Raw genomic sequence first — 12478 nt, forward strand, 5'->3', positions numbered from 1 at the left:
TGGCGGGCTCCGGGATTGGCGGGTGCTGGGCGGGCGGTGTCAGGCTCTCGGTGGCGGCGGAGGCGGCGGAGGCCAGGGAGGAAGATGTCGTAATGAGCGGTGGGTCTTGGCCGCTGCCGGCGGGGTCTTCCTAGCCCCCAAGGGTCGGGAAGACGGGCAGAGGCCGCAGGGAGGGGGAACCGGGGCCGGGGGTTGCCCCCTGGGGCCGGGCCTGGCGCCGGGGCCCGGCTCCGGGAGGGGCGGGGGAGGGAGGATTCCCGCCCGGAGGAGGAGCGGGGCTGGCCAGCCGGGCGGAGGCACCCGGAAGGGGGCGTTCGACTCCCCGCCTCCTCGGAGCCCGCTGGGCGGGAGGGCAGCGCTTCCGGGGGCTGGCAGGACGAGCGGGCACCTGGGGCCGACCGATCGCCCCTCCGCCTGGTCGCCCCCCAGCCCCCCCAGCGCTGTCCGGCCCGGGGCTATGGCTTGGGCCTGCTCCGAGGAGGCGACCGACCCCCCTCGCGGTTGCCCTGTGCCGGGGGGACGGACCCTCCTGCACTCGAAGTCTAGGTGCCCACCAGCGATTCAGGGCTCGCCCGAGTGCAGAGAGGGGCAAGGAAGGGATGCTTGCAATCCAGATGGCGCCAAGCACATGCACACCGCTGGGTCTAGAAGCCAACGTGGTTGCCAGTGTCTCCCATGGAGAGAGGGTGTCGGGACACCAGGGCACTCCCTAGGCAGAGGACCCCTCGCCTTGGACTGCGAGTAGGCAGAACCTTGCCATGTGTTCCTTCCTTTGGATTCTTGAGCCTCCAGCTAAGTATCTTCAGAAACGGAGAGACGTTTAAGGACTTGTAGACGGAGCTAGCCCGGACCTGCCGACTCCCAGAGGCCGGGCACAAACCTAGGGAATGCACGAGAGAAATAAAGCAGAAAGGGCGTTTCTTCTCTCCCGCCGCACCCCCATCCCAGTGCATGGCCTGTGTTCCTGGGGGCTTTATAGTTTTAGTTGAGAAGGAACTGTGTTTTCTCTGGGCAATTGAGAAACCTGTCTTCACTGCATTCACTGGTTTTGATTCCAAGATACAGTGGGGCCTTGACTTACGAGCGTCCCGACTAACGAGTTTTTTGAGATACCAGCTGTCTCTCGGCCGATTTTTTGCATTGAGTTGATAGAGTAATTTGAGTTAACGAGCTCGGTCTCGGAACGAATTAAACTCCTAAGTCAAGGCCCCCCTGTACTGTGGTGTTTAATCGTTGCTTAGTTAGCTTGATCCAGAGGGGCTCGGTCTGGCTTTCCTCAGTGCACATGTTCCCGAACTTTGTTTCTTCTCCTGAGGTTGGCTTATGTGTTGTTTCCTAGCAAAGCGGAAGGAGGAGCCGGCAGTGAAATGGTTCCTGGCTGTCCTCCGTGACACCGACCGACTGCATTGCAGAGGGAGGGGTGATGACTTTTAAGGGACACTGGCGTGCACTGTCTAAAACTTACGTGCTGTCCCCGCAAGGCGTTCAGTGTCCCAGCGGAGGGCTGAATGTTGAGTTGGTATTTGGGATAAGATTTTTTGGGCTGGAAAGTTCGGGGTTGTTAGCCAACTCACGGAGAGCCTGAAAGGAGGGAATGATGGTGGAGTCCACACCGTAGGAGTAATTTCGAGTAATGACCCAAGGAAACCTGTTGTCTGCAGTCATTAATGTAACTGCAGGGACTTTTTAAATTCCTGTGTCTGGTGAAGGGGCTCCTCTGTCATACAACCTACCGATCGGGCTGATGATGTCAGTGTGCCAGTGGCTTCTAACAGGCATTATTTCCTGTTGGAAATGGATTCTCATTGGGCCAATTGGTAAGATGTCTAATTCTGGTTTTTCCACTTGGTTGTACAGAGGCTTAACTTCTTCATTGAAAAGCAGCAACAAGAAGAAAAAAATGCTCTTCTGGCATATGAACCCCCTGAGCTAGGCTGTTAAAGACATTCTCTCTGCTGAGGCGGCCCAGGTTGAGGTAGTTCATAGTCATATCCTGACTACCCAGCAGGGAGAAGTGACTTCAGGAGGCAGAGTGTGACTTCACTGTTGATAGCACATAGATGAAATTTTACTAAAGTTTGGGCCTCTGGAGGTCTGTCAGAGGAAGGAAGAAGCTATAAGAAGATTTTAGCAAATGTCTGGGTAGTTCATTTTGGTGTCTTGGCCTTGCACTTCCTAGTTCTGTTGATTAGTAGTAATCTTTTGGGGAAGTTGCAGGGTCCCTAACCAGTCCTTTGCCATAGGTATGTAACAACTCTTAAGCTTGCTTTAAGCAAGTATTGCCCAACTAGGGCCCTGTGAAGACATTCTAAGCCAATGGTTCTCAACCTTCTGGCCCTTTAAATACAGTTCCTCATGTTGTGACCTAACCATAAAACTATTTTCGTTGCTACTTCATAACTGTAATGATGTATGTTACGAATCATAATGTAAATATCTGATATGCAGGATGGTCTTAGGCGACCCCTGTGAAGGGGTCGTTCGACCGCCAAAGGGGTCGCGACCCACAGGTTGAGAACCGCTGCTCTAAGCTGTTGCAGCCAACTAATACACCCTGATATTGACTTGGGTTCAGCAATTTTCTAGACATTGCTCACCCCCATTTCTATGATGGAAATGTATGATTTTCTTCTAAGACTTATCTTCACGCCTCTGTTCTCTGTATACACACAAATTAGATGCCTCACTTCCAAAGATTGAAAAACTGAGGGATTATTTAGGGAGTGGGCAGTGGCCACAGAAGATAGGATGCAGAGCAACACTGCTTTAAAGGGTGTTGGAGTATTACAAAGTTTGGAGGTATAGTTGTGTGAATACTTCTGAGTTTACTAGTAAACAATTCCATGGTCCAGTCTGCAGCCTTGTGGACTGCAGACTTGGAGTAACCTCTCTTTAAAGCCCCGGTACTTGCTTACGAGTTTACTGGATGATAGTGTCCCTTTGGGATTTGTGAACTTCTTCTCGACAAGTTTGAAACCAGGAACACTTGGTCCACAAGCTGGACCCGACCAGCACAAGCTGGGCGGAAGACTGGACCTCCTTATGGAATGTATCTGTTGACGTTTTTGCTTGTTTGGTTTTTTTTGCTTTGCTTTAGTTTTGGATCCACATGCAACTCCTTGTGTGACTTCTAGACCTGTTGAAGGAGGGGGAAATGCTTTCTCTTCATTTCTTCCTTATATTCATAGAGCCAGTGCTTAGATCTTTATATTTCTGAAACGCATTTGAAAGTCTCTCTCTTAAGTTCTTCCTAAATTATCAGTAGATTTCTTTTTGGCTGGAGGCACTTTCGTAGGAGACCTCAGGGTAGGGAGGTCTCACTTTTCTGTTATCTATTGGAAGGAAGGTAAAAACATGGGGTGTTACTAATTCAAGGACATTGCCAGCCTGAGGAGGAAAGGGATTAGCGATTGCCCTTGGGGAGATGCTCCCAGGTTGTACTGTTGGATTTGTTCCAGTTGACGGGATTCCAAAGTGGAAACCGATTTTCCTACGGCTGAAAAGAGAGTCCAGGAGCAGGCTCAGAGTCAGCACTCAGCCGGGGGGAGGCTGCCCACTGCATGTCCAGGAAGCGTTCTTTGCAGATGCACTGAGGCCCCCGCGGCCCAGGGAATTACTGTACTCCTCACGCCAGGGCCTGGCCGCCGTGCTCTGCTCAGGAGCAAGGGAGTGTGAAGGGGCCGAGTGCCCAGTTAGACGTTGCTGTTGCCCTCCTGTGCGGAGCTCTGAGGAGTGTTGAGATTACAGGGCTGTTTGTGTCACAGGAAGAGCAGGCTTACAGACCCAGCTGTTGGAATCCTTCCTTTGGACATCTCATTCCTTAGCTACAATTTGTTTCGACATCAGAGCTGCATGCTGTACCGAGCCAGGAGCCCCAGAACATCACAAAGCAGAGGTCTGGCTTGGGCGACTCTTGCTTCTGATGCTGAGGGCCCTGCGATGCTGTTCGTCCCTAGGCTGTTAGATGGCCTTTTTCATCTCAGCCACAGGGTGGAAGCGGCTCAGGGACCAGTAGGCCCGGGCCTGCACATTTCCAGACGTCCTCTTTCTAGAGCTTCCTCGTCGGCCTCTCCTTTGGGACTTGGTGGAATGACAAAGCAGCCTCTTTAGAGAGTGTGAATAGGGAATAAGAGACAGCAGGCAGGACTGTGTGATTGGAAGTGGAATATTCCTGCTCCTGGTCACTGTCTAATTGGAAGTCTCAGATTAGTCTGAAAACAGCAAATCATTTCCCAGCCTTCAAAAAAGTAATCGGTAAGCTAACCCTCCCTTCCCAGGGGAAATGAAGTCACCGCTCATTTCAGAAGCCGATCCTAGCCCAGGAGTGACTCAAATGTGCCCCCCCCCATCCCAAACATACCCTATACGTTAACTGAAGGAAGCATTGAAATGTAGCGTGGTGGTGATGACGTGTGTGCTCTGCTCCTGTCCGGGAGCAGGAATGGACTGTGCACTGGGCCTGTGTGAGGTGACTGGTGGGGTTGAGAGTTCCATCTGGCACTGGATCAGCTAAGCTAACCCAGTGAGCAGATCCCAGCTGAGTCAAAGGACATGCAAAGCTGCAGGTTTCCTCTTTTGGTTCGTAAGCTCCATATAGGCTCTCCCCCTCTGCAGCCTCTAGGTTCATGCATTCATCCACTCAACAAATATATATACTAAGCACCTACTGTGTGCCCGGTACGGAGGTACATCAATGCGTGAGGCAGAGAAGTCCATGCCTTTAGGAAGCTTTAGTGGGAGACAATAAATAACTAATAGGTGTTAGGCAAGGAGAAGTGCTAAGGAGAAAAATAGAGGACAGGAAGAATGTGTGTGTGTGTGGGGGGGGGTGTAATTTTATAGGGCAGTTTCGGAAGGCCTCTGTGGGAAATGACATTTGCGTAAAACTGAAAGAGTGGAGAGCCATACTCAATCTGGGGTGAGAGACAGAGGGTGAGAACGCAAGCAGAGAGAACAGCAAGTGCAAAGGCCCTGCCTGAGAGGGACCTTATCTGGCTCGTTCAGGAACAGTAGGGAGGCCCTCGCGGCTGACTAGTGAGGGAGAATGATAGGAGCGAAGTCAGAGAGGTCACAGGAGACAGGCCCTGGGTGTCACTGTGGGGACTCTGGCTCCCATTTGAATGGGAGATGGATGCTATTGGAGGGCTCTGAGCAGAGGGCTAACCTCTGCTTTATGTTTGACGGGTCCCACTGATGCATGTTGGGAAAAGACCAACAGGGACAAGGTCAGAAGCCCAGCCAGGAAGAAGGCTTTCACAGTTACACAGGCGAGAGGTGATGGGGACCTGAACCTGGGTGTTAACAAGAGGTGGTGGGGAAAGCAATCAGATTCTGAAGATATTTTGAAGGTAGAGCCAAAAGTTTGCCGACTCCAATGCAGAGTGTGGAACCAAAGAAGAATCAAGGATGACTCCCACGGCTTTCAGGCTGAGCAGCTGGAGGGATGGAGTGTCATTCACCGCAGTGCGGAAGTTTGACAGGCTCAGAATGAGATATCAGTAGCCCTGTTTGGGCTAGAGATGCTTACTAATACATCCAAGTGGAGACTTCAGTAGGCAGTCAGATATACAAACCTGAAAATATAAATTTGGGAGTCCTCATTATGTAGAACCTAGATGTTAATTGATTTTTTAAAACTATGAGACTAGATGAAATCACCCAGGAAATATGTGAAAACTGAAGAAAAACGGGTCTGGAGACTGAGTCCTGGGGCAGCTCAACCACTTGGAATTTGAGGAGGGGCAGACCCGGTAAAGGAGTCTTACAAGGGGTAGTCAGAGAGGTAGGAGGCTAATCTGGCAAGTATGTCTTGGAGTCAAGTGAAAAGAAGGTGTTTCAAGGAGGACGAGGGGTCAACTGCCAGATCAGCGCAGAAGATGAGGTCTGAGAATTAACCATTAGGCTTAGTAAGGTGGAGGTCACTGGTGGTGTGAGCAGTTTTTGTGGTGTGGATGGGGCAGGCGCAACATGGTTGGAACAGGTTTAAGAAAGACTGGCTGGGAAGAAATTAGGGACAGTAAATACAAGTGACTCTTGCAAGAAATTTTTCTGGAAAAAAGAAATAATAGATTTAGCTATTAAAGGGAATTTTAACTTCTTTTTTAAAAAATATAGTTTTATTAATTTTAGAGAAGGGAGAGAGATAGAGGGATAGAAACATCAATGATGACAGAGAATCATTGATTGGCAGCCTTCTGCATGTCCCAACTGAGTATGGAGCCCGCAACCCGGGCATATGCCCTGACCTGGAATCTGAACCGTGACCTCCTAGTTCATAGGTTGACGTTCAATCATTGAACCAAGCCGGTCAGGCCAAAAATTTAACTTCCTGATGAGATTGTGGACACACATCAGGGTCATGGGCTGAGGATGGGATCGAAGTCAGGAGTAGGGAAGACTGGGTGGCTTGGTGAAGGGTCTGGGTGGAGACAAGATCTCCATTCTGATCCAGCTGCAACCGAAGTGTGTGCCCTTGACCTGGAATGGAACCTGCGAGCCTTTGGTCCCAGGGCCCACACTCTATCCACTGAGCCCAAACGGCCAGGGCTACGTTCTTTGCATACCTTCCTCCTTTGGCCTGTGGCATTAGCAAGGCACCCTCCAGGGGTGTTCATATTTAATGAAAGTCAAAAAAATTTCTTTAACTGTTATAGAGCTTTTATATGGTTACTGTGACCGCTGGAGATTAGCTTCTGGGAAATATTCTGTGCAATGTGGAGTCATTCACAAGCTGATTCTCTGACTTAGCCCGTTTGTCAACTCCCTTTGAGGTCCGACGTTGTTCTCTAAAACCAGCCTGGTTTGCTTTTCCCTTACCAGCTCTGAATTCTTCCAGGCAAGGCAACTGGGAAAGACTAGGCTTAGAAACTGTTTTGTTGGCTTTAGGCCAGCTGAGCTGACCAAAATAGACAGCAGAAGGACTGTTTGTGCAGTGAAATTCCTCCAGGGGAAATACCATAGCAGGAGGCCAAGAAAGCAATTGCTGGGATGGTAGGAGCCTGAGGCAAAAAAAAAAAAGCAGCTGAGCACCCACATTTGAGTCAGGTTCTCTCAGAGGAGAAAGAGCTTCGTGAAGCCCACTGTTGCAGTGTTTCTTTGGTCCCCTTTTCTCTCTCATTCCTGCGTCTCAAGTGAAAGACCCAGTGGAACAGCCCCTAGTCCGATGGCCAGAGCTTCGGGATCCCTCAGGCCACTTCCTGTTATGCTCATGGGAAGACCCCCCAGGACAGAAACACACTCCCGCCTGTGTGGTGGGGGAAGTGCTGTGAAGGGTGCCCTGGTGCCTGTACCGGGCACATAACAGGGGCATTTGCCCCACACGTGGGGGTGGGAGGGAGGAAAGTTTCCCCCGAGTAGGTTATGAAGGACCTCGGAAGGAGGATTGGAGATCCACAAATGGGGGAGAGGGCGTGTTCTGTAGGTCCAAAAATGGAGAAAACGGTGTGCCTGCAGGAGGGAAGGGCAGGAGATAAGTAGGAGAGGTAGGGGGGAAAGAGGGGCAGATGGTTTTGACCTCTGTAAGCTTATCATGAGATCAACTGGAAGTTCTTGCAGGATTTAATGAGGGGAGAGGCTGGATGGAATTTGCATTTTAAAATGATTCTGACCAGATTATGGAAGCTGGAGAAGAGGGGCAAGACCAGAGCTGGGGAGCTGTTTTGAAGGCTTTGGGCAGTATTTCAGGCTGAGCCAAAGTGGTTAATGCTAGGATAATGGCGATGGTGGTGAGGAGCAATGAGTAGACTGTGGAGAGCTTTATATTTAGGAGGCAGAATCAGGAGGGCTTGATTGGTTGGCAGTGGGGATGATGCTCAGATGTCATTGTGATTGGAAATACCAGGAGAGAGGTTGGTTTAACCAGACATTCACTCAGCCTGCAGCACTGACGGGTCCCTGGGCTATGGACTAGACTTAGTGTATCTGTTCAGCAAACAGACCTGGCCCACCCCTGGGAAGCCCTCCCGTCTCAGGGGCCCTGGAAGGCCTCCGTGAGGAAATGACATGCCTGTTACATAGTGGTCTCACAGTAAATTTTGCTGAAAAAAACCAAAAAACAGGCTGAGACCTGAAGGATGAGTAGGTCTTAGCTAGTAAGAGAAGAAAGAGCTCTAAGCAAGGAAAGGGCAGTGGAGAAACGAAGGATCTTCAAGGATCTGGAAGAAGGCCCCTGGTGCCAGGGGATGAGAAAGCTGGAGAGAGTGGGCAGAGGTGACAGCTCAGTATGGGAGGTTCTGTGGGCAGTCCAAGCGACAGGCCCACAGAGGGCTGGGTGTACCGGTCTGCACTGGGCTGAGAGACCTGGGAGTTGTCAGCCTATGGAAGGTGCTTGAAGCCAAGTCAGAGGGGACAAAGGTGGAAATGAATAATCTATCCCAGCGGTTCTCAACTTGTGGGTCGCGACCCCTTTGGCGGTCGAACAACCCTTTCACAGGGGTCGCCTAAGACCATCCTGCATATCAGATATTTACATGACGATTCATAACAGTAGCAACATGACAGTTATGAAGTAGCAACGAAAATAATTTTATGGTTGGGCCACAACATGAGGAACTGTATTTAAAGGGCCAGAAGGTGGAGAACCACTGATCTATCTGTATATCAAGAGCTGGGATACTCGGGATGCTTCTGCTGGTCTTAGAATTAAACTGGCTTCCCGTATAGAGAAAGGAAAGACTGTGGTCCCATCAGACACTGGACGGCTTGTTGGATGACCTTGGAAGTTTTCCTTGAAACCTGAGAGCTACTCATGCCTGTATAGTAAATCCTTGTAAAGTTTCACCAGCCGAGGTGAAATCTCTGTTGGGAAAGTCTTAGCCAACCTGAATGATAGAACTCTGAAAGAAATGACACCTTCTTTTTCAAGAGTATGCAGTAATCCCACTTACCAATGTTGCTAAATGTAGGTTCCAGTGACTGGATGTAAACTGCTGTTAAAAGCCAGGTGTACATCCCCGGCCCCTGTGGCTCGGTTGGAGCGTTGTCTGTACATCGTAGGTTGCGGGTTCAGTCACTGTCGAGGGTGTGTACAGGAAAGCAACTGATCGATGTTTCTCTCTCACATTGATGTTTCTCTCCCTCCCTCCCCCTTCCCCTCTAAGAAAATCAATAAGCATGTTCTCGAGTGAGGATAAAGAAAAAGCAAACGGTGCAATTAAAATGGTGGACGTGGTATAAAACAGTAGGAGTCCTTTTGCAGTCTTCATACAACTGTTTAGCCTTGCTTTGAATAATATGAAGGAAAGCACAATTTATGTCCAAATTACACATTTTAAATATAAAGTTCCAAATTAATGTGATTCTAAAGTACTTTGATCAGAGTCTTGTAGTTACTATCTGCGCCATTTCTTAACCACTTCTCATTTCCAGACACCAACGGGAAATGCTTCTCTTCTCCCTTTTATGGTTAATCTCAGGGTATAATTCTGCAATGGCGGGGAGCGAGATCCTCTCTGTTTTGGTTGCCCAGGGGCCACAAAACTCTGAGTGATCCTAGGAGAGATACAAACATCGGCTTGCAATCTAGAGGTGTATTTCAAGAGCCAGCTGGGGAGGAAAATGAAACCAAATTGAAATGGTGCAACGTCAAGCGCCAGCAGTCTGCAGCTTGCTTCAGTAGATTCTGCTGTGGCTTCCTAACTGAAGGCTCACTCAGAGCCCAGCCAGGTCTCCAAACAGTTTGAGTCCAGGGTAGTAATGACTGCAGCGGGAGACAGGGAGATGGGAAAGGCAGGTGAGTAAGAAGCTCTAGGCCAGTTTTCATTTTGTTTGCGCTCTGTCCTGTTCTGATGTCCTTCCGTTTCATAACAGACGATGTCTCAGGGAGAGTCATTCACCAAGTTTAGCTAGTGAACCCGAGCCCAGGGAGCCTCCTGGGAAAGCTTCTGCCTTCCCTTTCCAGCCCTGCCAGCAGCTAACTCATCTTGTGTTTTTATCAGTAACGTGGTCTGAGAATTGTAAACATCTTAAAGGCAATTCAGTCCAACTTCCCACCCCATCTAGACATCCTGACTCCAACAGACACTTATTCTGCCTCAGGCTAAATGGTTCCAGAGAAGGGAGAACATTACTTCAAAAGGCAACTTATTCCATCTTTTGGAAGCTTCCCTCTTAATCTGAAATCTGCCTTCTTGAAATTTCCATCCTGAAATCTTGGTTCCACCCTTTGAACCCAGGATGGAATAAGATACCCTGGTGGATATTGCTGCTCGGGCACCCTGGTCACAACCATTGCTGCTGCTCTCTGCACCAGCTCCTACTGCAAAGCCCCCTTTCAAAATGTCCCTCAGAATGAAACCCGCCACTCAGATGTAGCCCAAGTGTGCAGAACACACTAGGACTATTATTTTTCTTCTTCTGTGATTGAACTTTGGGAAATGCAGTGCAAGATTGCAGTAGCTTTTTTGGCAACCGCATCGAGATTCTGTTGGCGCCTGTTTAGCTTTGAGTTAAAACCACTGCAGCTTTTTCACATGAGGCTCACGATTAAGCTCTGTCTTCCTGTCCTGTATACATGTTACTTTTTAAAAGAATCTTAAGAATTTATTCAACTTTAAAGTTTAAACCACCAGTTATTGATTACCCACTACATGATTAATGCTTTTCATATCAATTGTTGATGCCTCCTGGAATCCCATGAGGATGACTACCTATGTTTTACAGAGGGTGCTGATGACTAGCACAGTACAAATTCTCACTTAGGTCTGGAGCCTTCTGCACATACCATTTTTTTTTTTTTAATATATTTTATTGATTTTTTACAGAGAGGAAGGGAGAGGGACAGAGAGTCAGAAACATCGATGAGAGGAGAGAAACATCGATCAGCTGCCTCCTGCACGCTCCCCACCGGGGCTGTGTCCGCAACCAAGGTACATGCCCTTGACCGGAATCGAACCCGGGACCCCTGAGTCCGCAGGCCGACACTCTATCCACTGAGCCAAACCAGCCAGGGCCACATACCATTTTTTAAAGAGCTCTTTGAACCCTAATACTGACACCCATTGTGTTTGTAATCCTTCTCAGTCCTGTGACTTCTGCAAATTGAACGTGCCTACTAAGTCGTTGGACAGTTTCCCAAAGTTGGGAGGTGGTTAGACTACTTTAAAGCAGCAATTTCCAATCTCTATGGCACAAAAGCAATTTAGTGAGTCACAATCAGCATCTCTATATATAAAAGCCTAATATGCAAATTGTCCCTGAGGGAGTTCTACCGGGAGACCAATCGCTCGCTATGACATGTGCTGACCACCAGGGGGTGGCGCAGAACGAAGGGAGGCCCCAGCTGGTAGCCAGAAGGAAGGCCCTGATCGGCCCTGATAGCTGGCCAGGCCTAGGGACCCTACCTGTGCACGAATTTCATGCACCAGGCCTCTAGTTTAAAAATAAAAGCCTAGGCCCTGCTGGCATGGGTTCAGTGGTTGAGCATGGACCTATGACCCAGAAGGTCATGGGTTTGATTCCCAGTCAGGGTACATGCCTGGATTGCAGGCTTGATCCCCAGTAGAGGGTGTGCAGGAGGCAGCTGATCAGTGATTCTCCTCCTCTCTCCTTCTCCTTTCCTCTCTCTCTAAAATCAATAAAAACATTGATGTTTCTCACTTTTTCCCTTCTTCTCTAAAAATCAATTCTTTTTAATTTTAAATTTTTTATTGATTTTAGGGGAGAGAGATAAGAAACATCAATGATAAGAGAGAATCATTGATTGGCTGCCTACTGCACACCCCCCACTGGGGATCGAGCCCACAACCCGGGCATGTGCCCTTGACTGGAATCAAACCCAGAACCCTTCATTCTGCAGGCCAATGCTCTATCCACTGAGCAAAACCAGCCAGAGCTCTAAAAATCAATTTTTAAAAATAGTTTAAAAATATCAAATAGAGTAGGAAAATATCAAAGTCCATCACATGTAGTAAGGGCATATTTTGTTACTGGAAACTTTATATATATATGTTGATTTCAGAGAGGAAGGGAGAGGGAGAGAGAGATAGAAACATCAATGATGAGAGAAGGAGCCAAACTGGCTAGGGCATCTGGAAACTCTTATTGCATGAGCACGGGACAAGGAAGTGTGTGGGTGTATGTGTGAGTGTGTGTGTGTGCACTGGATCTTGATGTAAATTGTTTTTATAGCTGTGGTTCATGGTCTGAATAGTTTGAACGCTGCTGTAGAGAAAAGATGTTTTTGAGTCAACTTAGTTTGTTTTCATTATAATGCTACAACTTAATTATGTACTCACGTAAATCTGTGTATCAACTCACTGATCTAGCTCCTATAAAATTAATTAAATAACTACCCAAAAGCCAGTAAAATTCAAACCGACATCATTCTGGGAGGACGACATTAGTGTGAACCTGAATCGCTGTTGTCAGCATAAGCACGGCACAGACTTGACACCATGGCCTCCGTGGCTTCCGCACGCCCACCCTGCAGTGTCTAGTGAGGAGAGGCAATCCTCCCAGCTTCTGAAGAGCTGTCATGCCT

The 12478-nt window shown here is 48.8% G+C and overlaps 1 protein-coding gene and 1 long non-coding RNA gene across 6 annotated transcripts in view; one reads left to right on the top strand and one right to left on the bottom strand.

Annotated features, from left to right (window-relative positions):
* SP2 (Sp2 transcription factor) overlaps nucleotides 1–12478 on the top strand; it is a 22215-nt gene continuing 9737 nt past the window's right edge. Inside the window, exon 1 of one of the 5 annotated variants that reach the window (XM_036339198.1) lies at nucleotides 1–99. In XM_036339198.1, coding sequence (XP_036195091.1) covers nucleotides 93–99 — 7 coding nt within the window. In that variant the 5' untranslated portion in view covers nucleotides 1–92. Of the gene's footprint in view, nucleotides 100–2450; nucleotides 4255–10844; nucleotides 10866–12478 lie in introns of those variants that run through there. The other 4 variants (XM_036339197.1, XM_036339203.1, XM_036339201.1 and 1 more) reach the window with 4 other exon arrangements.
* The window catches only part of LOC118671250, a 20623-nt gene continuing 16610 nt past the window's right edge, over nucleotides 8466–12478 (bottom strand). Inside the window, exon 3 of the long non-coding RNA XR_004972698.1 lies at nucleotides 8466–9697. This is a non-coding gene — a long non-coding RNA (uncharacterized LOC118671250). The remainder of the gene's footprint in view (nucleotides 9698–12478) is intronic.

This window comes from Myotis myotis, unplaced genomic scaffold (genome assembly GCF_014108235.1).
Source record: "Myotis myotis isolate mMyoMyo1 unplaced genomic scaffold, mMyoMyo1.p scaffold_m19_p_17, whole genome shotgun sequence".
NCBI lineage: Eukaryota > Metazoa > Chordata > Mammalia > Chiroptera > Vespertilionidae > Myotis > Myotis myotis.